The sequence below is a fragment of the Penicillium nucicola genome (assembly GCF_028828085.1).
Source record: "Penicillium nucicola strain IBT 29836 chromosome Unknown utg000006l, whole genome shotgun sequence".
NCBI lineage: Eukaryota > Fungi > Ascomycota > Eurotiomycetes > Eurotiales > Aspergillaceae > Penicillium > Penicillium nucicola.
Window position 1 is genome coordinate 2,066,304 of NW_026643130.1, and position 20,629 is coordinate 2,086,932.

General features: G+C 50.8%; 9 protein-coding genes across 9 annotated transcripts; 4 read left to right on the top strand and 5 right to left on the bottom strand.

Annotated features, from left to right (window-relative positions):
- Positions 1-460: 460 nt before the first annotated feature.
- N7511_006800 (NifU family protein) lies at positions 461-1,525 on the top strand (the record flags this gene model as incomplete). Its single annotated transcript, XM_057129177.1, has 3 exons — positions 461-742; positions 798-1,328; positions 1,382-1,525. 3 exons carry the CDS (start codon positions 461-463, stop codon positions 1,523-1,525), a joined length of 957 nt encoding a protein of 318 aa, XP_056983733.1.
- A 2,557-nt stretch (positions 1,526-4,082) lies between these two features.
- N7511_006801 (PSP1 family protein) lies at positions 4,083-6,701 on the top strand (the record flags this gene model as incomplete). The annotated part of the gene is made up of 3 exons (XM_057129178.1): positions 4,083-5,463; positions 5,515-6,136; positions 6,185-6,701. 3 exons carry the CDS (start codon positions 4,083-4,085, stop codon positions 6,699-6,701), a joined length of 2,520 nt encoding a protein of 839 aa, XP_056983734.1.
- Positions 6,702-8,016: 1,315 nt separating this feature from the next.
- N7511_006802 (uncharacterized protein) lies at positions 8,017-8,941 on the bottom strand (the record flags this gene model as incomplete). The annotated part of the gene is made up of 2 exons (XM_057129179.1): positions 8,017-8,458; positions 8,574-8,941. The coding sequence occupies 2 exons, from the start codon at positions 8,939-8,941 to the stop codon at positions 8,017-8,019; spliced, it is 810 nt and encodes a 269-aa protein (XP_056983735.1).
- A 364-nt stretch (positions 8,942-9,305) lies between these two features.
- On the bottom strand, positions 9,306-10,586 carry N7511_006803 (zinc-dependent alcohol dehydrogenase family protein; the record flags this gene model as incomplete). The annotated part of the gene is made up of 5 exons (XM_057129180.1): positions 9,306-9,499; positions 9,555-10,013; positions 10,092-10,308; positions 10,361-10,429; positions 10,485-10,586. 5 exons carry the CDS (start codon positions 10,584-10,586, stop codon positions 9,306-9,308), a joined length of 1,041 nt encoding a protein of 346 aa, XP_056983736.1.
- A 1,395-nt stretch (positions 10,587-11,981) lies between these two features.
- On the bottom strand, positions 11,982-13,463 carry N7511_006804 (uncharacterized protein; the record flags this gene model as incomplete). Its single annotated transcript, XM_057129181.1, has 3 exons — positions 11,982-12,398; positions 12,446-12,640; positions 12,711-13,463. The coding sequence occupies 3 exons, from the start codon at positions 13,461-13,463 to the stop codon at positions 11,982-11,984; spliced, it is 1,365 nt and encodes a 454-aa protein (XP_056983737.1).
- A 378-nt stretch (positions 13,464-13,841) lies between these two features.
- N7511_006805 (2,4'-dihydroxyacetophenone dioxygenase family protein) lies at positions 13,842-14,375 on the top strand (the record flags this gene model as incomplete). The annotated part of the gene is made up of 1 exon (XM_057129182.1): positions 13,842-14,375. One exon carries the CDS (start codon positions 13,842-13,844, stop codon positions 14,373-14,375), a length of 534 nt encoding a protein of 177 aa, XP_056983738.1.
- A 65-nt stretch (positions 14,376-14,440) lies between these two features.
- On the bottom strand, positions 14,441-15,517 carry N7511_006806 (fungal specific transcription factor domain-containing protein; the record flags this gene model as incomplete). The annotated part of the gene is made up of 1 exon (XM_057129183.1): positions 14,441-15,517. One exon carries the CDS (start codon positions 15,515-15,517, stop codon positions 14,441-14,443), a length of 1,077 nt encoding a protein of 358 aa, XP_056983739.1.
- An 863-nt stretch (positions 15,518-16,380) lies between these two features.
- Positions 16,381-18,171, top strand: N7511_006807 (uncharacterized protein; the record flags this gene model as incomplete). The annotated part of the gene is made up of 5 exons (XM_057129184.1): positions 16,381-16,703; positions 16,762-16,976; positions 17,040-17,333; positions 17,624-17,682; positions 17,731-18,171. 5 exons carry the CDS (start codon positions 16,381-16,383, stop codon positions 18,169-18,171), a joined length of 1,332 nt encoding a protein of 443 aa, XP_056983740.1.
- Positions 18,172-18,373: 202 nt separating this feature from the next.
- N7511_006808 (S53 family peptidase) lies at positions 18,374-20,373 on the bottom strand (the record flags this gene model as incomplete). Its single annotated transcript, XM_057129185.1, has 5 exons — positions 18,374-18,725; positions 18,780-19,080; positions 19,137-19,230; positions 19,283-19,424; positions 19,472-20,373. 5 exons carry the CDS (start codon positions 20,371-20,373, stop codon positions 18,374-18,376), a joined length of 1,791 nt encoding a protein of 596 aa, XP_056983741.1.
- Positions 20,374-20,629: the final 256 nt, after the last annotated feature.

A 20,629-nucleotide genomic window follows, 5' to 3' on the forward strand; every position in this document is an offset into this window, starting at 1 on the left:
GACCAATGATCGACATATTTCTTCAGGTTTACACGTGATGCCTTCAATTTCAGCTTCTTTGTGTTCGTAGAGATGAAGATAAAGGTTCCTGTTAGTTCTGCAAGTCGAACTTGTGAAACTCCGCGAAAACATATGATTCAGGTTGGTGATGAATACGCTACATATAATGAAGTAAACAAAAGCAATGGCATAGTATTCAAAGAATCAACTCCGAAATAGTAACCAAGACATGACAATAGCCTCTAAACCACTGGTCTTCAATCTCCGACATTCGGCGATACATAGATGTAATGCTGCAAAGCACCGCTTCTGATTGGTGCAGATCCCAGGTTCATTTGTCAGATTCAAGGTCACGTGGTCGTCAAATTGCGTCAGAGTCGGCCATCGGACAAACGCCTCGAGTGTTTTTCTATAACTCTGCTTCTACCAACTGTCTAAGCCATTTGCTTCATTCCACATAATGTCTATGAGCAGCACATCTACCACCATGTTCCGCCGCGCTCTTCTAAGCAGCCGTCTCGCTAGCTCCGAGTGCACCGCGCGAACTGTTCGACCGGCCTTTGCAGCATACAGAAATGTCTCCAGCTCCGCCCGTCTCCCTACACTCACAGCATCAGAGACCCGTCGCCGACCAACAGTGCGACCAAACCAGCAACCTATTGCACGGAACCCGCTTAATGGGCTCTCGCCGACGAGCAAGCGCACTATCTTCATCCAGACTGAGAATACCCCCAACCCCGATGTAAGGCCACTTCACACCTGCAGATCGATATCATTCCGTTCTAACCACTGATTAGGCTCTGAAATTTATCCCCAACCACCGCGTCCTTCCAGAAGATTTCCCTACGACATTCCTCGAATACATGTCTCCACGCTCAACTCTCGCCCCACCACACCCTTCCCCTCTGGCAGCCAAGTTATTGGATGTGGAGGGTGTGACCTCTGTTTTCTACGGCCCTGATTTCATCACCGTGACCAAAGCTGGTGATGCCAACTGGTCACACATCAAGCCCGAGGTCTTCAGCATCATCACCCAGGCTGTGACATCTGGTGAGACGATTGTAACGACCACCGAAGCCGGCGCCGAGGGTCAAGAGAGTGTCGCAGACTCGCTGAGCTACAACGAGGATGACGACGAAGTCGTCGGTATGATCAAGGAACTTCTCGAGACGAGAATCCGTCCTGCCATTCAGGAGGATGGTGGCGACATCGAGCTGCGCTCTTTCGAGGATGGTATTGTCATGTTGAAGTTGCGCGGTGCTTGCCGTACTTGTGACTCGAGCACTGTCACCTTGAAGAATGGCATTGAGTCCATGCTGATGCATTATGTGAGTTTTGTTCTGCGATTGATGTTGGGGCTATTCACTGACTTGGATTCTAGATTGAGGAGGTCAAGGGTGTCGAGCAGGTTATGGATGAGGAAGAGGTGATTTCTATGCACGAGTTCGCTCGATTTGAAGAGAAGCTGCGCCAGCAGAAGGGCGCTGCGGCTACCGCCTCTGCTCCCTTGGACAGTGCCCCGTGAGGGGTTGGAGGGTTGAGATGCATATACTTGTACATTAATTGGGTTTAAAAGGATGATTGTTCGGTCTTTACAGCTTGCACGTGTTGATATCCACTTGACTGCAGACTGGATTACTTCTCTTCGTATCTACGCCGCCGTATTATAACATGGTCTATGTTGCCGAGTAGGTGCCTGAGCGGCATGGCCTTTGCCACATCGATGCCCTTTTCCCCAGGCAACAATAACTCCTCAGTTATTCCTCCTAATTCTATCAGAAGTCCTGGAGAGTGGCATGCAGACCATGTAGTCCGTCAACCTGCAGATCTGGGGTAATGTGTCCATGCCACCGAGGCCCAACCCCACTAAGCCCATCGACACCTTACGTCTGAGTCAATGCCGAAGCCAAAGTACCCTCCCATAGAGACACGAATACAGTGAAGGTTGGTCAAACTGAGCGCGGCAGATAAAATATCCTCCCATGCCATTTCCCATGCTCAAATCCAATTGTACGTCCCCCAGACCAAGCTCCATCAGCAACTTCAGATCCACCAACCTGTCGTGTACGCCAAGACACGAAGTACGGAGGTCCGGAGCGGGGTGTGATTGGAAGAGACGCCTCGACGTTCATCTCTTGACGCTTGACTCTTTTACTCTCTCTCTTAGGAGAGGGGCAATATCCAACACATCTTTCTAGACTGTGAGCCAACTGTGTACTCTTCCGTGCAACGGTCCAGATGCATCGAACCCCCCGCCACCCGAGGATATTAGTCGCGTGGGGAATTGGGTGCGCTGTGAGAGGCTGTTAGCCCCATGGCATGCATGGACGGGAAAGCTCTCCCCGCAAAGACTGATTCTCTCTTCCATGGATGAGGAGGTCAGTTGATGTGTTATTACTTCACCTCTATAGGAGATTTTGGGTATCGGGGGTAACAGTGACGTTAAGATTCTGTGTGACTATACAGAAGAGAGGGCTAAGTGTGAGGAGGGAAGAGGGAAAGAGACGAGGGATTAATTGAGGGAGCGATTCTGTTCCCCAGATCTTCGACCCGCTGCCCCACCGATGAAGTCAGGAATGTGAGGAAGGAATCAGGCCAGGATGAGGTGGGAAGTGAACATAGTTTAATCCGACTCTCTTGGAACCCAAATATATCATCCCACACTGATCCTCCATATAAATGTCCATCCACTAGACTCCCAGACTGTACACTTCCCCCCTGCACCTTACGTGGTCCGTGTCCATCGTAACGTTGCCAGATCCGTCAGAGGTTACCCCAGTTTCCCTCTTCCCTCCTCCTCTCTCTCCTCTCTCTTCTCTCCCTCCCCCTCTTACTCCTTTCACCTCCCTTTTCATCATCCTTGCCTTCCCACTCTCACCTCGGTGCTCTGAATACCGCTCTCCTTTCGCCTCCGTCTCGTCTTGTTGCCTCTTGTCCGTCGCTCTTTACGAAACCCCCCACGATCACACGTGCGCTCGTCGATTTCCAATAGATTTCCGGACATTTTACGCACGTATCGGTCTACTGAGCCATCACTATTAGAGTCGTGATTCGTGAGTCGTGCCTAGCGCATTCGCCGTATTCCTTCCTCTCCCGAATGCGACTGGCTAATGCATGGGATCGCAACCCCAGGCACAATCGCGATCACGCTACTTTATCCCCCCCGACTCCATCTCGTCGATATCTGTCTGATTTCGGGTCGTCTGATCTTCGCCCCGCATTACAGTGGAGGGTCTTTTTTTTAGATATCTACGGGTCTTTTAGGTACGTATCGGTCTGGTTTGATGTTGCGATCGCAGGCGAGTTTTCGCGGCGAGCCGGGGTTTCTTGATACTGTGCGTGGTTGGGTGGTTTTCGCGTGATGGTGGGGGGCGGTGGTTTTTTTTTTTATGTTCTTTTCTGTGCCCCCCTTGCTTCCCTTGCGCTGGGGGCTTGCCTGTCACCTCGTGGGCGCTTTGCGGGTTTCTGCGGGCGTCGACCGTCTGGAGTTCGGCGGGCTGGGGGGGGCAGACACCGGTGTGGACTTTGACCTCCACTCTGGGGCTCTGGGGCCTCTGGGCCCTGGGAAGAGGGGCCGAGGACTTGCAGACATGCATATCCCCGCTTTAAGCTGCGGCTCCTGTCATGCCACCCTCATTCTCTTTTTTTCATACATTTTGAGCGTTCTGTTTCTCAGCATTTTCTTGACATGAACAGGGCTGACTGACTTTCTTTTAGCCTTTGGACATAGCGCATATACCCAGTCATCCATCGTGTGTTTAAAAGATCGAGATTGGCTATAAACCCCAACCTCGTCGAGCGCGTGGAACATAGACTGGAGTTTGTGCGTTCGTTTCTTGAACTGAAGACACATCTATACCGTACAGCCTGGCAATTGTCGCTCAAACACAGGTCAGTCAATCGCCCGTGCTTCCAGACCCTCGGACTATCATTTGATCAAACAACCCCGCTCGGGCTGTGTCGCTTCAATGGGTGTCAAGTGGCGCTGTTGGTGACACAACCAGCGGGGAGTGATCACTTTGTCACACAGCTCAAAGAGCCTTGACTGACTTGACAGCAGTGTCCCTCTATGAAAAGAAGTCATGGCTGCGCCATCTCACAGACCAATTCCAGCACAGTCGTCCCCGCCGCCTGCTGCGGCGACTGCCTCTGCTATTCTCGAGAAGACTCACCCTGGCGTGCGCCGCTCTACCCCCGACTCGGATGCGCTTGCTTCTTCAGATGACGATGGAGACCATGTGGGCCAAGCTCAGAACATAATCCCACCTAGTACCCGACCACCGGCCCGCCGAACCTCGTGGCTGAACGAAGTACCACTTTCAGCACAACGCAAACACTCCCTGCCGGGCGGTCACCTTTCATCTGCTCCTTCCAATCCTACCAGTCCTGCCACAGAACAGGCCCCCTGGGCGACAAACACAAGCCCCGGAATTCCTGGCTCGTTCGGGTGGAATCAAGCCGGCGGAAGCTCTTTCCCCTGGACTGGTACAGGCATTTGGAATACTGAATCACGAAAGGAACCCCCATCTCGCTTGTCTGAAATGGTCCCTTCTCCCACTATGACGAACCCGCCTCCCGTGAGCACCATGCAAGATGACATGCTGAGCCCGATCACTCGCACCATTTCTGGTGAATCTACTATTCCATTCTCTATTCCGCTACACCCTACTCCTAAAACCTATCGATCCCAGTCCTATTCTGTCGGCCAGATGGATCCTGAGTTCCTTGGCCTGCCCGGGAAGAATGGCGCGGGCGCTGGTAATGGTCAATTTGCGGGTCGCTCGCGCGCACCAGGGCAGATGTCAGCTGTTCAGCCTCGGACATCACGTCCCAGTGTTCTAGGCGAACTAGGACACGATCCTGCCATGCTTGGTCAGGTCCGCGAGGACGATGATGGCGACGAAAGCCTCAACGGCTCTGACGGTGATATGAGCTATTCGGCTAATCAGGCCCGAAGGATCGAGCAGCTGGCACGCGAGAACGCACTCTTGCGACAACAAGCAGCAGCAGCAAATCAAACAGACAACAGATTCCGTGAGCGTGCTGGATCAGCTGTATCTCTTGGTGGAGGAGCTCATTCATTGCATCGCATTAGAGGCGGTGTCCCAGAGGAAGACTTGGCTGTGGAGGATCTGGGAGTACTGCGCGATCTCTCTGAATTTAACATGCACGGCAACAATAGACGTCGCTTCTCTGAACATTCGCCCCAACCAGAAGCGCCATTTTCATCCATCGCTCCCCCGCTTGAGAACCGTGCTCTAGAAAACGTGCGCAAGGCTCACTGGCAGACTTCTCTCGGCTTTGGACGGATGGCCGATATGCCTCAGAGCCGTCGTCACTCGTTCGCGGATATCCCGATTCGTCATGGTTCTATGGGGTCGGTTGATGTCCTTAACTCTGCTGCCCCGCGCGCAGCGATGGGAGATCGTGATGATACTTATGGAGTCAATGACTACGCTAATCGTGAGTATACATTCCCATTCATAATTTTTCTGACATGCTAACCCTTCACAGAATCGTACTATCCCCGTGAGCAGACATTGCGTGGCGATGGCTCTTCGGGCATCCCTACTACTCTCAACCAGTACGCCATGGGTGCATATGGCCGTCAGCAACCCGCGTTGTCCCACGCACATCAACATCAGCTTCTATATCTCGTCACGTTCAAGTGTCACCGCGCAGACGTTTTCTATATCCAAGAAGACACCGGTCTCCAAGTGAATAAGGGCGACTTGGTTATTGTTGAGGCAGACCGGGGCACAGATCTGGGCACTGTTCAACATGCCAACATCTCCCTCCAAAAGGCCCGAGAGATGAAGCAACAATATGCCGAAGAGCACTACAAGTGGCTTATGATGTTTTCTCGACAGGGTCAGCTTGAAGGTTCCAATGTCACAGCCCCCGCAAACCCAAATGCTAGAAGTGCCACTGGTGGCATGGGTCCTCACGGACCACATAGTGTGCAGGAGCCTACAGCCGAACTCAAGCCTAAGCTCATCAAGCGCCTGGCGCAGCCCCACGAGATTCTAACTCTGCGTGACAAGGAAGGAAACGAGGCCAAGGCCAAGCGTGTCTGCCAGCAAAAGGTTGTGGAGCATCGTTTGAACATGGAGATTCTGGATGCTGAGTTCCAAATGTATGTTGACTTCATCTTGACATTGATAAGCTACTGACATATTCGCAGGGACTGGAAGAAGCTTACGTTCTACTACTTTGCGGATTCATATATCAACTTCAACTCGCTAGTTACAGACCTCTTCAAAATCTACAAGACTCGCATCTGGATGTCAGCCATCAACCCCGCTTCATTTGTGACTCCTCCAACCCCTGGTCTACCTGGCCCTGGCCCTGGCCAAATTACCAACCCCCTCTATACCCAAGAGAACCCTGACCGTCGTCATCAACATGATGGCAGACAGTATGGAGCGCGCGACCCTGCCGATACAACCCGTGACATGCAGAATCCAGTTGGCTTGATGCGTACGGCGTATGGCGACTCCTACCAACCTTTCAACCAATCTACCCGCCAACAAGATTCATCTCAGTCGGATCCATTCGCCCCATATGCTTCGAGTGGCTATGGTCTCGACGGAGCATTTGATTATGGCTCCGCTGGTGCTGCATCAAACAGTGCCTCACGCATGCACCCGGGGCAGGGTGAATGGGTCGGCCGATTCCAAGGTCTATCCCTCAACTCCTGATATTCGTGCAAATGATTTCGCGTGGATCAACTGCGTTCTAAATAATACAAGACGCCAACATATGGGCTAGACCATCGCACTCGTCCTAAGCTCAATCATCCACCAGCCTCTCCCATCTTTCTTTCTCTGTACAATTCGTCCCCTTGCTTTTCATCCTTCCGCTTGACTTGATTCCCGATTTTTTTTCCTCGCAACACGAAAGAAACTTATGAACTTAGACTTTATCTGCTTTGTTTTCGTTTATGGCTTCTGCGCATCTCTTTCTCTCTCCGACTCTCTCTGGTTTACTCTGCTTCTTGCTTCTTGTCGCGTTTAAATGCCCAAAGAATGTTTCCTCCGGTATGAGATCAGGATTTCGTTTCTTGCTTTTCCCTCTTTCAGATTCCCGCCTCTCATGCCCTCCAACCACTACACACTTTCTTCCCTCCAATCTTCTTGCGCTCGTCGCCTCGCCCAATTTGTCACCAGACTTTCATCCCATTATCTTCTCTGCGGCTATTTCCTGTACTACTGTCAAATGTTAGAATTCATACCCCGGGGCCTGCCGTCCCTGAAACTCATGTACCAGAAAATCCGGACAGGACAGAACCCCCCGCTCGGTCGTTACCATTAACTTACTTGCCTAGTATCTACATTCTTATTCTCAGTTTCAGCCTCTTTTTTTCCATTTCCACATTGAAGTCTTTCTTTGGCTTTACTTGCCCTAGATCTGATCTTGCATGACGAATCTCGCCGCGTAATCCGTCCATGGGGAGATTCATATCCATATTCGGATCTATTCTTGAACAAGTTGTGCGGTGATCCCTTTCTTTCTTATTTTGCTGACTTCCCAATCTCCTATTTGATTTGATCGGTTGATCAATCGAATCTGAAAAAGATCGCACGCTTGACTTTGCTTTCTTTGTTCTATATTTTGTCTCATTGCCATCGTTCTATACTCGTATACAAATTGAGAAATAAAATTTTAGAAAAATGACATGGATCTGAAGAAGCATATACGGAGCTGCAATCTATCTTTCATTCGTGTCAATGCCTCCATAGCAAGAAAGAGACACAAATTTGACATTGGTATCTCTTGGTCTGTCATATATAGATTCATAGATAGACTAGAAAATACGAGGCAAACAAAGGAAGAATCCCATGATTTGATTCGACACAACATTGAACATCATTACATTGAAAGCATAACATAACCTCATAGCTTTCTTATTTCTTTTCCAATCCATCATCCCCTCATGTCCCATGATACCAACCAACCCACCACACAAAAACCCCAGCTAATCCACAATAATACCGTACTATACAATGGATGCAATCAAGCAAACTTATCATGCTTCCCCTTAACCTTAACATCAAGCAAAACCTCATGGAAATTCCCCTCCTTCCGCCCCCTCCTCAGCCTCCTAACCTCGTCCTCATCAAGCACCCTCCCCACAATCCCCTCAAGCTCCTTCTTACTAATCTTCTCATATGCCTTGCTCTCCTTGCTCGCGCGAATTCGCGGCTTGAACTTCGCTTGCATGCGCACGCGCATCGTCGTCTCGAACGAAATGACGCTTGCGTCGCCCCGGATTTCCACCCCGCCCGCGGCTTTGCTGTTCTCTTTGATGCACAGGAAGGTCTCGGTGTCGCCGCCGTGCGTCTGGAGGGAGAATGTGCCACTGACTTCTGGCGACGCGATTGCTAGGTAGCTTTCGTGGTGGCTTACTGCGCTGGCTGTGGCGCTTAGGAGGCCGTGCGTGTCTGATGTTAGGTATCTGGATGGTTGGAGAGGGGGTTTTGGTTAGCGCGGCTGTTGGGAGATGAGAGGATTGGGTTTGGATTTGAGGCGAGGGTGTCTTGCTGGTCTTGCAGGCCAGGGTAAGTACTCACTTCCCATGATGTCCCTTGAAACTGAACCCCTCTGTTCCGGCAACCCTAGACGCAATCCAAACCTGTCGCACGTCATGTGGTTCTGCCGTGCTGGGGTCGCCTTCAACTAGGTTTTCGAGCTTGCTGGCGAAGACTTGGCCATTGGCGTCGCTGGCTATGCAGGTTGGGTCGTCGGATGGTAGGACTAGGACTACTGGTCCGGCAATGTCGCTTGCTGCGTCGGCGGAGACCCAGCTTTGGTCTTCTGGGTTTGGGTCTTCTTCGGTGGGTATTGTTTTGCGCGTTTTGGGGGTTGGGTTCTCGGTATCTGTTGTGCGGATCTTGCGTTTCTTTGGCTTGTCGCCTTTGAATGTTAAAGGTTTGACCATTTTTCTTTCTGGGGGGTGGGTTGGGGTTTGAGTCGGAGTTGGAGTTGGAGGTTGCTTGTGTGGGGCTCCCAGCAAAGACGGGGACGACTAAGCAGGATCTATACTTCTCTCCTTTGCATTCTTCTTCTCCCTGTTCGCTTCCTTTTTTTCTTTTGTTTCTATCTCTTACTTTTTGTATGCGGAACCTCATCCCATATAGCTAGACCTTTTGTGAATCGACGAGGCTACCTTGGTGGTGTCTTGCAAGGTCCTCGACCTACATCTAACTTACGTTATTGGCTTCCCATACTTCAAGGAAGAATTGTCAATTTCTCTATCGAGTCCTTCTCTATGAGCCAGTCAATTTTCAATCAGATCAGTCCACTCAGTCAAAGGTGATAGCAGCCTTGATAGCAGACTTGTTGCGCATAGCCTCCAGACACTCCTCCCACTGCTCAATCTTATACACCTTGTTGACAATACCATCAACCTTGACCTTTCCAGAATCAAGGTAATCAACCGCAGCAGGGAACTTGTATGTCTCCGAGAAACTACCCAGGATTGTAATCTCATCACCGACTGAAAGAAGTTAGCAGAGCAACACAGTACCGCTGGAAAAGAAAAAAAAACTCACAAATCTTGGCCGGCGACCACGAAACCCGAACCTCACTCGAGTACACGCCATACACAACAAGTTTACCACCGCGGCGAACATAGTTGATCGAATCCTCAAGGATTTTCTGGCTTCCCGTAGCCTCAACAACAATGTCAAAGCCGTAGGGATTCTCCGCCTTCAATGCATCGAATTGGGCCTGTGGGTTCTGGCGCGACAGTTCAATGTACTTGTCCCCGGCACCGAGTTTCTGAGCAAGATCCATCTTCAATCCCTGTGGAGCGGCAACAATGACATTGCAGCCACCGTTCTGACGGAGCATCTGAGCCAAGACAAGACCAGTAGGTCCAGCACCGAAGATGAGAACGGACGAGCCCATCTTCGGCGCAATCTTGTCCAGACCGTGGGCTGCGCAGGAGGCTGGCTCGAGGAGGGTCGCGTCAACGTCGGATAGGTTCTTGATCTTGAAGACCCGGCCAGCTAGAGTGATGTGTTAGCTTATGTGATTGTTTTGGGTTTTGCTGGAGGTGGTGTGTTCTGATTCTGCTCGGTACTCACCCGGATAGGCGCAGTATTCGGCGAAGCCGCCGTTCATCGTCACGCCGTGGGCCTCGAAGTGCTCGCAGAACAGCTCATCGCCGCGTCGGCAGTAGAAGCATGTTCCGCATAGCTCGGAGTTGTCTGCGACGACACGCTCGCCGATCTGGAAGTCTTTGACTTTGGGTCCCATGGCGGCTACGACGCCGACAGTTTCGTGACCGGGGATCAGGGGGAACTAGAGACTGTTGGTAACGATGGTTTGACTGGTTATTGCTCATGGCATGTACCTTGGCAATGAATTCGCCCTCGTGGATATGCAAATCGGTACCACAAACACCGCAAGCCTTGACCTTGATCTATAAATCAGGTGATTAGCCCCCGTCTCATGTGTCAATGGCCATGATCTCATACCAGAATATCATTCTCACGCAGCTCAGGTACAGGGACCTCGACGATGCTGTGCTTCTTAGGCTCTGTGTATAGCAGAGCCTTCATAGTCTTGGGGATGTCCATGGTGAGTAAGAAGTGAGAAGAAAGGTGAAGCTAAGAATCTACGGAGTCAAGTCAAATCTCAAGAAAGAGAAGCTGAACAGGCCGTTTATATAGCCCTGGAAAGAGGGGAAGCCTGACTTCGAGGCGCTTGATGCCCTGTCCGAACTATATCCTCATCTCACTACAGCACACACAGGTGGGTCAAGATCGGCAGGTGTCATACGTCGGTCTCCACTACATCTCACGGACTTTGCATTGGTTGACTTTACGTATGAGTTTTCCAGCTTTCGTTTCTACGTATAAAGTTGTGTTGGGACGTTGCCAAGTGACGTGAAGCCAACAGGGGAGAGCCCCGCGCTGCAGTGTTCTCGGATACTCGCCTCGCGAGGAGCCTTGACTGGATTGGCGATCTACTGATTCTCGACCTCTCCATTCAACAGACGCTTTGCCATTCTAACAAATCATCACAGTCTCTCACCGAAGCTCGGTACCTGAGCCAAACTTACACAGCATCCGTGTCACTCCCTATCCAGAACACAGCCCCCAGTCCCGGCAAACACAAATCAAAAAAGTCTCTGCTACACAGCTGACCTCGGAGAAAGCTCAGCAAATGTCTGCTCGCAAAGAAGCAAAAGCGCCAAATCCAACCCCAATGCTCTCACCGCTCCCCGGTCACTGTCCACAGGAACAATTCCACACCCAAACTCCGCTAAAGGCAAAGTCACGAGGATGTCGATAGCTTCATTTTGAATCCGGGGATGTCGGGGAGGCGTCCAATTCGACTCTTTGAGACATGTGTGTGCTGGATTCTTGACCGCCGGTGAGGGGAATGCAGATGCAGATGGCCATCGGCTATTCTGTACGTGTAGGACAGACATGCATTGGTCTCACTGTGCTGTTGGGCCTTTTGTCTTCTTTGCTTTTGGTTTTTGAATTGCTTTTACCCCGGACAGCTTGATTTGGTTGGGATCGGCGTTGTGCTCAACTTATTTTGGGCGCTTGGTGTATTTGGCTGTGTATAGTTTGCTTTTTGTGGTTTCCGGCCTGGTTCTGGTAACCTCTTTAATCTTCTAGCGCGGTATCCTCTTTTTAAATTGTTTCTGGGGCCTATGTTCTCTGGATCAAGAGGGGTAGAGCCTTTCAACTGCATGGCCAGGTGGCTTGTCTGGTGTTGCGAGAGTTCCGCGTTCACCTTTCTGGCATTGACCTGCAATTGTGATACTCGGGGATGTGGATACTGTGCAAGCATGTACTAACGGAAAATAGGTCGAAGTGATGCAGGTCTTCACCCCGCAATGTGATATGGAAAGCCAGAGGGCGCAAAGAGTGGAGCTAGAATAGGCATGAATTTAGGTTCATCTGTATTTCTCTTTCTTCTTACGCTTGCGATAACATAGCAACCACCAACTTCAACTACTAGATAAATTCCAGGCTCGTTTCAACAATAGCATCCTTTACAAGTCTCACAATCTGCTCGAGCTCCTCCTCGGTCGTGATGTACGGCGGGCAAACGAGAATATGATCAACCTGGTAAGTACCAGTATGCCCGAGATTCCCCAGGATATTCACCCCACGCTTGAGAGCATTGGCAACAATCTTGTTGGAGAAATTGGCCTCGAGAGGAAATGCGGTCTTGGCCTTCTTGTCGAGCACAAACTCGACTGCCCAGAAGAGACCGCGGCCGCGGATATCTCCCACGAGAGGAAGCGGGCCGATCTCGCGTTGAAGCAAACCTTCCAGTCTCTTTCCCAGAGTGACAACTTGCTGGAGGAGATTGTCTCGGTGGAGAATCTTTTGCGTTGCAATTGCCGCGGCACAGGCGAGAGGATGGGCCTTTCTAATGTTAGCCTGGATCTCGGCAGACAATCACCATCACCAACCTGGAACGTATGACCGTGAGCTAATCCCCCCGAACCAGCCGCGAGAGCCTGGAATATCTTCTCGTGGAGCAAGACGCCAGACAGAGGCACAAACCCTGCACCGAGGGCCTTGCCAATAGTCTGAATATCAGGACCCCGAATACCCTCTTGCTCCCAGGCGTGCATAGTTCCCGTCTTTCCCATGCCACAAATGATCTAGATCCAAAGCATCGTCAGCAATACATCCAAGATCAGCGCGTACTAGAGATAATCCCAAACCTCCTACCTCATCCAAGATCAACAAAACCCCATGCCGGTCACAGATCTCCCGAATAGCCTTCCAGTACCCAGGGACAGCAGGCACACAACCCAACGTCGTCCCCGAAACCGTCTCCGCCACAAACCCGGCCACCTGCTCAGCTCCAACCCTCAGAATCTCCTCCTCCAACTGCCCCGCCAACCTCTTCACAAACCCATCATCACTCTCCCCCTCCCCCTTCATCCGATAGGCATAACAAGGATCCACAAACGACACATTCGGAGACATGAAATCGCGATAGAACTCCCGTCTCGACTCATGTCCCGAAACGCACAGCGCGCCAATCGTATTGCCATGGTAGCTCTGCTTCCTCGCAATGAAATGCGTCCGCTGCGGCTGGCCCTTCTCGTGCCAGTACTGCACCGCCAGTTTCAGCGCGGCGTCTGTTGCTTCGCTGCCGGAGTTGACGAAGATTGCTTTGGATAGACCGCCCGGCTTGGAGGCTAGCAGGAGCGTTGCTAGGTCTTCGGTGGCTTGGTTGGTGTATGGGCTGCCGGAATAGACGTAGGCGATGTCCTGTTCCAGATGTGCGGCTATTGCGCGCGTGATTTCTGGCTGTCTGTGGCCCAGGCAGGAGACTGATGGGCCGCAGCTGGCGTCGATTATTTGTCGGCCGTCTTCTAGTGTGAAGGTTATGCCGTGGCCTTTGGTTACTTTGGCGGGTCTGGTGTGGAATGTGCGGTGGAGGATGTGGGAGTTTGCTACGAAGGTGTCGGTCATTTTGGGATCAAGGAGATGGGATTGAGGATTGGGACGGTGGAAGTGAGGCATCTGGGTTTTGTAGACGATCTTGTTTCTCCAACTCCCCCACTCGGCGTCAAGGGCGGCCGAGTGAATATCATCGGGAGATTCGACTCAAATCTTCTAGTCCGATCTTCTCCACTTGGGAGAAACAGTTGCAGTGACAGTGTTTATGTTCGCCGCCATTGACGCCCGAGTGTTGCACTCCCAGAAGTATAAGTTGAATCAAATCACAACCTCCAACCTCCAATAGCTAAACCCCCTCCAACCCAGTTCAATTCAAATAATGACCACAGAAAAAGTAAGGTCACCCATACTCATTCATCATCCTCCAAATCACCACTGACAAAAAAAAAGATGACCCTCCAAGAAAAAGGCGACAACACCCCAATAGCCTACCAAGGCCCGAAACTCCCCAACGTCCCCGAAGACATCGTAGTAACAGACGCAATGGACCTGAACTGCGACGAACGCCTCTGGGTCCCTCAGGCACCAGACGTCTGGTTCCGACCGCTATGCCTGAACGTCTCGCAGGGGTACTTTGTGAACATCCTGCGCGTGCGCAAAAACGGCATCCTCTCCCGTCACCGACATACGGGACCCGTGCACGCGACTGTGCTGCGCGGTCGCTGGCATTATCTGGAGCATGACTGGTGGGCCGAGGAAGGCGGCTATGCGTTTGAGCCGCCAGGCGATATTCATACGCTCGAGGTTCCTGAGGGTGTGGAGGAGATGGTGACGTTGTTTCATGTTACTGGGGCTTATATCTATGTGGATGCGCAGGGCGCGGCGCTGGGTGTGGAGGATGTGTTTAGTAAGTTGATGGCGGCGAGGAAGCATTATGAGGATGTTGGGCTTGGGGCTGGGTTTGTGGATCAGTTTGTGAGATAGGAGGCTTCTACTGCTATTAAGGGGGGTTGCGAGGGGATTATTTGGTTGGATTGGGTGTGGGTTGTTTATGAGAGTGATAGTAACACTCCGTCTTGTTGTACAATGTCCAGCCAGTCCACTGTTCCTTTCACTTGTGAGGTCTTGCGTTCGAGGTTCAAGCGCCATAGCTTTTCTAGAACTCCGAGTGCTACTTCGACGTTTCGGAATCCGCGAGACTCGATCATATCGTGCATTTTGTGCTGGATGCTTTTGATATGCGTTTCTTCGGTGGCTTCGCCTCCTGCGAGGAAAATTGGGAATAGTAATGTACATTCAGGGAGACTTCGAGTCGGCATTTTATCGATGTTGGCCACCATTTCCCCCACCTCATGAGTGATTTTGAGAGACAGGCTGTCTACCTGGTTGGGGAGGCCTCGACGGGCCACTCGGTACAGATATAGAAGGGCTGAACTGCGGTATGATTCAGCTAGCAATATTAAGGACGTGTCATTTGATGATGGGCAGGTCCAGGCCTTCAGACGGGATTCGAGGGATTTGAAAGTTGTTGATATGTCGGGAATAGAGATGGGGGTGGCATTTGTATCGTTGGATGTTTGGGGTTTCAAGGATTTGACTTTGGCGTTCAGGTCGATGATCGAGTATAGAATTTCCAGAATCTCGGAAGCCAGGCCAAAGTATGAATCAGCCATTGGTCCTTTGTCAAGCTGGACAAACAGATGAGAAGGTAGGAGCGGCATCCGGTCCAAGGCTACTGCCATTAAGAGGTCATGATATGCAAAGTTGCGTAAAAGCCATCGACCTGTGGTAGCATCCTCGAAGCTTCGAAGAAGCTGTGAAGATTGCAAGTCACTTCCAGGCTCAATGGACGTGCGAGATGAGATAATACCAGCCGCGCCCATCAGATGCAGATACCATGCTTTGTCGTTATCTGCCATGATGCTCTCCATAGAGCAAAGCACTAACGTAATAGCAAGATTGATCTCCACATTTTCAGGACTGGACTGGAGAGACAGACGCAGATCCCGAAGGGCCGCCAGCCGATTATGCATGGCGACTTGGTGGAAAGCCTTGTCACGCAACGAAAGATGAGAGGAGGACCACGCGATCAGAGCATTCAGTAATGCCGAATCGTGCATTGCCATTGGCAGGAAGACTCCAATACCATCAGCCACGAAGATCCATCGATAAAAGCTAGAATGCACTCACTTGAAAGAAACGAATTATTCTCGATATTCGTCGTGAGAAGGTGGGTAAAGGTCTGCGCATAGTATCGCAGGAAATGGCGTCGACTCGAGCGCGACGTATTATCAGAGTGATCATCTACCCAGAACAAGATCGGATCCGGAACCTGCAAGATTCGAAAGGGAATCTGGACCAGTTGATCCTGAACTGGGGTGGATTCATTCACGCCTATCGTTCGGGGTTCTTCCCATGTGCACAAGTAATTGAGTCGGACACACTGCGTGCACACGGGATAGCCCAGATCGCAGCGCTTTTTCCTATTCTAGATATGAGCACTAGCTTCAAGTTGGGGGTAGTCTGAAGTGTTATGCCTACCGTTGTCGACATGTTAAGCACCCCGTCCGTTCCCGCGTGGTCCCTCTCCGTTTAGCGATTCGGCGTGGAATTCGCCGCGGTGTTGGCTCTGACATATCGCAGGACATTCACCTCGAGGCTCTCAATATCCGACTGGCGCCAATGGCGGGGATTAAGAAGAAGCGATAGAGCGAGTTCCGGTGAGGGGGAACAAGTGGTGGATCTATAGCCGCCAATCAGCTCCAAAGCGCCAACGGCGCCGAGAGGAGCATCCAATGATGGTTGGTTGATTTGGGGTTCTTTACTGCTTAGAATTTCAGGGCTTCAATTCTATGTCTTTGACATTCGTGGGGAAAAGGCTTCTTCTTATCATGGCTGCGTTCAACTCCAATCTTGGCAGAGAGTATGCCTTATATCAAGCGCACAGTGTCCGAGACCATGGCTTGCAAGTATCATTTTGTTCGACCAAATGAAAGTGGCAGACGATGATTTTGACCTTGAAGTCCGTGGCTATCGCCAGGAAATGCCACGGCAGTTCTCTGTATTCAGCTTGGTGGCTCTATCTTTCAGTTTGACCTGCACTTGGTCTGGTACCGGATCTTCCCTTGGTGTGGCCCTTCAAGAGGCATCGGCAGCTGGGGTTCTTTGGTCTCTTCCAGTTGCAGGATTAATGACTGCCATTCTGTCGGCTGGTGTGGCGGAATTGGCATCTGCATTCCCTGTTGCAGGGGCTCAGTACTACTGGGCCTATTGTCTTTCCTCACAGGAGTATCGAGCTTTTGCATCCTATATGTGAGTCATATCCCATCTTTTATTTGTAGAAACAAGTCACTAATTCTGCCTCTTCAAGAAATGGCTGGCTTAGTATACTTGGATGGTGGTTGGCAAGTGCCTCCGCATGCAACTTCATCTCCTCGTTGATTCTATCAATTGCCTTCCTGTGGTATCCAGACTATGAATCCAAGAGCTGGCATCAATGGCTGGTTTATGTGGGCATTATCTGGTTAGCTGTGGCATTGAACACGTTCGGATCTCAGATCCTGCCCTTGTTCAACCAGTTCAATTGTATTTCCCTGGCCCTCTACCTCGCACTTACACACCTTTGCTAACAGATGCTCTGCTGAACAGTCATCGTTGCATGTTGCACACTTACAGCAACAACTGTCACCCTTTTCGTCTGTAGTCGGAACAACCACGCCGCAGTTGACTGGGTGTTTAGCGATACAACCAATAGCACGGGATGGTCCAGTGATGGCCTCGCTTTCATCCTGGCGATCAGCAACTCCGTCTACGCCTTCCTCGGGACAGATTGCGGTGCACATCTATGCGAGGAGATTCGCGAGCCTGCAAAGAATACGCCGAAGATCATTTTGTTTCCGATCTTGATTGGGCTGGGAACTGCATGGCCCTTTGCCTGTGCTTGTATGTATGCAATCACTGATATGGAAGCAGTAGTGAATACACCGTCTGGAGTGCCTTTGATTGAGATTTACTACCAAAGTACCAATTCAAAAGGTGCCTCATCCGTCTTGTTGGCTCTTTTTGCCTTTTGCTTCTTTGGTTGTACGGTAGCCAATGGTCTGTTCTACCTCTTTTCTCTGTCCGAGGTCTGGATATTGGGCTAACTTTTTGATAAGGAACTACATGCTCAAGAACTATCTGGGCAATCTCTCGCGACGGAGCACTGCCATTTAGTAATGTCTGGTCTAAAGTTCATCCTCAATTCAAGATCCCGTTGAACGCACTTTGCCTCTCAGCAACAGTTATCTCGGTGTGTCATCTCGTCCTCCTCTTCCATTTAATATCTAACAGCATATAGCTATACGGCCTCATCTTCTTGGGTTCAACAACCGCCTTCTCGGCAATGGTCGGAGCAGCAGTGATCTTCCTGCAAACATCCTGTGCCCTCCCACAGGCCATACTCCTCTGGCGTGGACGAGACAAAGTTCTCCCAGAGCGTGCCTTCTCCTTGGGCAGACTGGGACCCGCGATCAACTCCATTGCCGTGATGTGGGTGGTCTTCTTGGACATTATCTTTTTCCTACCTACCGAAATGCCCGTTACAAAGGAGAACATGAACTATGTCTCCGTTGTTTCGGTGGGGCTGACAGGTTTTGTTTTGGGATTGTATTTCTTTTCTAAAAGGGGCCGCTTTAATGGGCCCATGGTTCTGGATGTTCATGTCCAACGGGTTGATGCTGTTGCTGCTGAGCAAGGCGACGATTCATTGAATAGGGAATCAGCGAAGAAACAGTGGTAAATTAGTGATTTCAGACTAATACCGTCTCAGCTAAAAATGATTCAAGCTGTTCATTTCTCTCTGTGTATCTAGTCATATCACTCTAAGCCTCTCAAGGCGTCTAAAAGGGAGCTCTTCATTAGTGTCACCTTGTAGATAATACACGCAATAGTCGAAGCATCAATAATTGAACAATCTCCCTCGATATCCATACTCTTCAACCTCACAGCGCCAGAACCAACTTCTTCAATTCCTGGAAGTTAGGTGTCCCAAGTCCAGTAACCGGATCCCACCCTTCAGTAGCATTCCAATGCGCACCAGGAATGATCAAACTTCCAGAGACAGCCGCTTCACTCTGGGGATCGATACCACCACAACCGTATGAAGCACCACCAGTGATATCATTCAGCGCCTTATAACCCTTCGAATACAAGAACGGGTTCAAGAAGCCCAGGACAGGCTTTCCAGCGCGCAGACGGGCATCATTCAGGAGTGCGACTATGCCAGCAAATGTAGGTGCCGCGGCGGATGTTCCACCCGTGGCGACAGTCTTGCCGGCGGCAAAGACTTGGTAGCTGCACGGGAATTATATTAGACATTGGTGCCTTCTTGACAAGAGGGAGACTTACTCAGGGTATAAACTGTGAGCGGAAACATCCGGGAATCCACGACCCTCAAAGTCGGCGTACTTGGAGTAATACTCCTTCGTTTCTTTTGTGACGTGTTTCTTCAGGTACGTCTTGACAGCAGAGTCCTGGTACCAAGCTCGAGAGAAGTAGTTGGAGAATCCGCCGGACGAGGCGTTCCAGGCGACTTCGGGGCTCACGTCTGATGTGCCTCCTACTGCCGTCACGTAGGGGCAAGTGGCAGGGAAGATTGGGTTGAATTGGGGAGTGACGCCGTCGATGGCCTGGCAAGCTGAGCCGACACCTATTTCGATTGAGTTCAGTTTAATTCTAGTGAGGGCCTGGACTTTTTTTTCTCACCTTCGTCGCCGGAAGAATGAATAATGGTCAGCCCGCGTAGGGTGTTCAGGCCGATGAGATTGCAGACGCGTTTGGCATACTTCTCAGGGACGGTCTGGGATACGGTCAATACTCCGTCGATTCATGATTTGTGCTCAAATACTAACCTGTTCATCATCACCGTATGAGGTCGAAATAACCTGAGGCAGCTCGGCATTGGTCTTAGAGAGCAAGTACTCATGGAAAATCAGATAGGGCTCGTTCTCGTCATCGGCCTCGGTAGGCTCATCGGCATCCGGAATAAAAGGCCTGTCAAATGTTAGATCCTAAACAACAGACAATGAGGGTTTTCGTACGCAACACCGCCAGTAATAAACTCATGGACAGGCAAAGGATGCGAAACAGCAACAATCAGTTGCACATCCAGATTCGCCTCTCCAATATCACTCTTGCTGGCACTCTGGTTATTCACGCCACCGTTGATCAACTCCACAGTGAAACTTTGCGACGGAATACCGAATTTCGACTCAAACGCTGCCAGGTCAGAGTATTGGGCAGATTGATTCAAGAAACTTCCAAATGCAACACGACTACCAGCCGCAGGCTCGGGCGTATAGTCACCAATGTTATACATCTCCTTCAAACACGAAGGCGTAATAGAAGTCTGACAAGCGGGGGAGATCTCCGTGGAGGAAGCCCTGCGCTCAATCTGAGCACTCTGCGCAGACGATGGAACGGGGATAGCACTGCGAGTCTTGCCAAAGAAAACAGTCGGTGAGATCAGATCGATATACTCGGTCAGATCGTCCGGGATGGAATACTCCGTCGTGCGCAACTTGATCGATTCCCCATTCTGGTAGTACGCAAAGCTAGCGTTGAGAAGGCCGCTCACGGTCTCAACACTACCCGTGAAGTTGAGGAGGGCGCCATCACGAGCGAAATTGGAGATTCCGGCGCTCTTTAGCCACTGCACGACGGAGGAATCATCCACGACTGGGAATTGCGCGTCGATCTCGTGCTTTTCAAGCCATTGGCCGTACTCAGCCTCGCCGGGCGTTGACAGCTTCGTCAATGTCGACTCTAGTTGGTCTAGATTTTGGCGGCTCAATGCGATAGACAGGGCCATTGTTGAGTCTGATGAGGGTGTCTCTTGAAGAGTCCAACTGGCTGGTACTCCAGCAGTCAGACTCTCCCAGACTACACCCATGGCGGGTGCTGCTAGGGTGCAGAGAAGCCCTGTGTAGATGGTTGCGTGCATGTTGGGTCTGTACTCACTCTGTACACGATATCTCTAGACGTTCTGAAACTTGTTCAGGGGGGATTCCAGTCTACTTATCAGACGAATTCATAGCTCATCACATCATATGTGAGTGCTTTTTGCTCGGCAAGTATTTGACTAGTTATGCACCGCAGTCCACTAGCGTGGTGTCGCGTAGTGTTTACGCCCCGCGATAAACCGACGGACCTCCGCATTCTTGGTGACATTCTATTGATTAGGATCATGGAAAACTCTT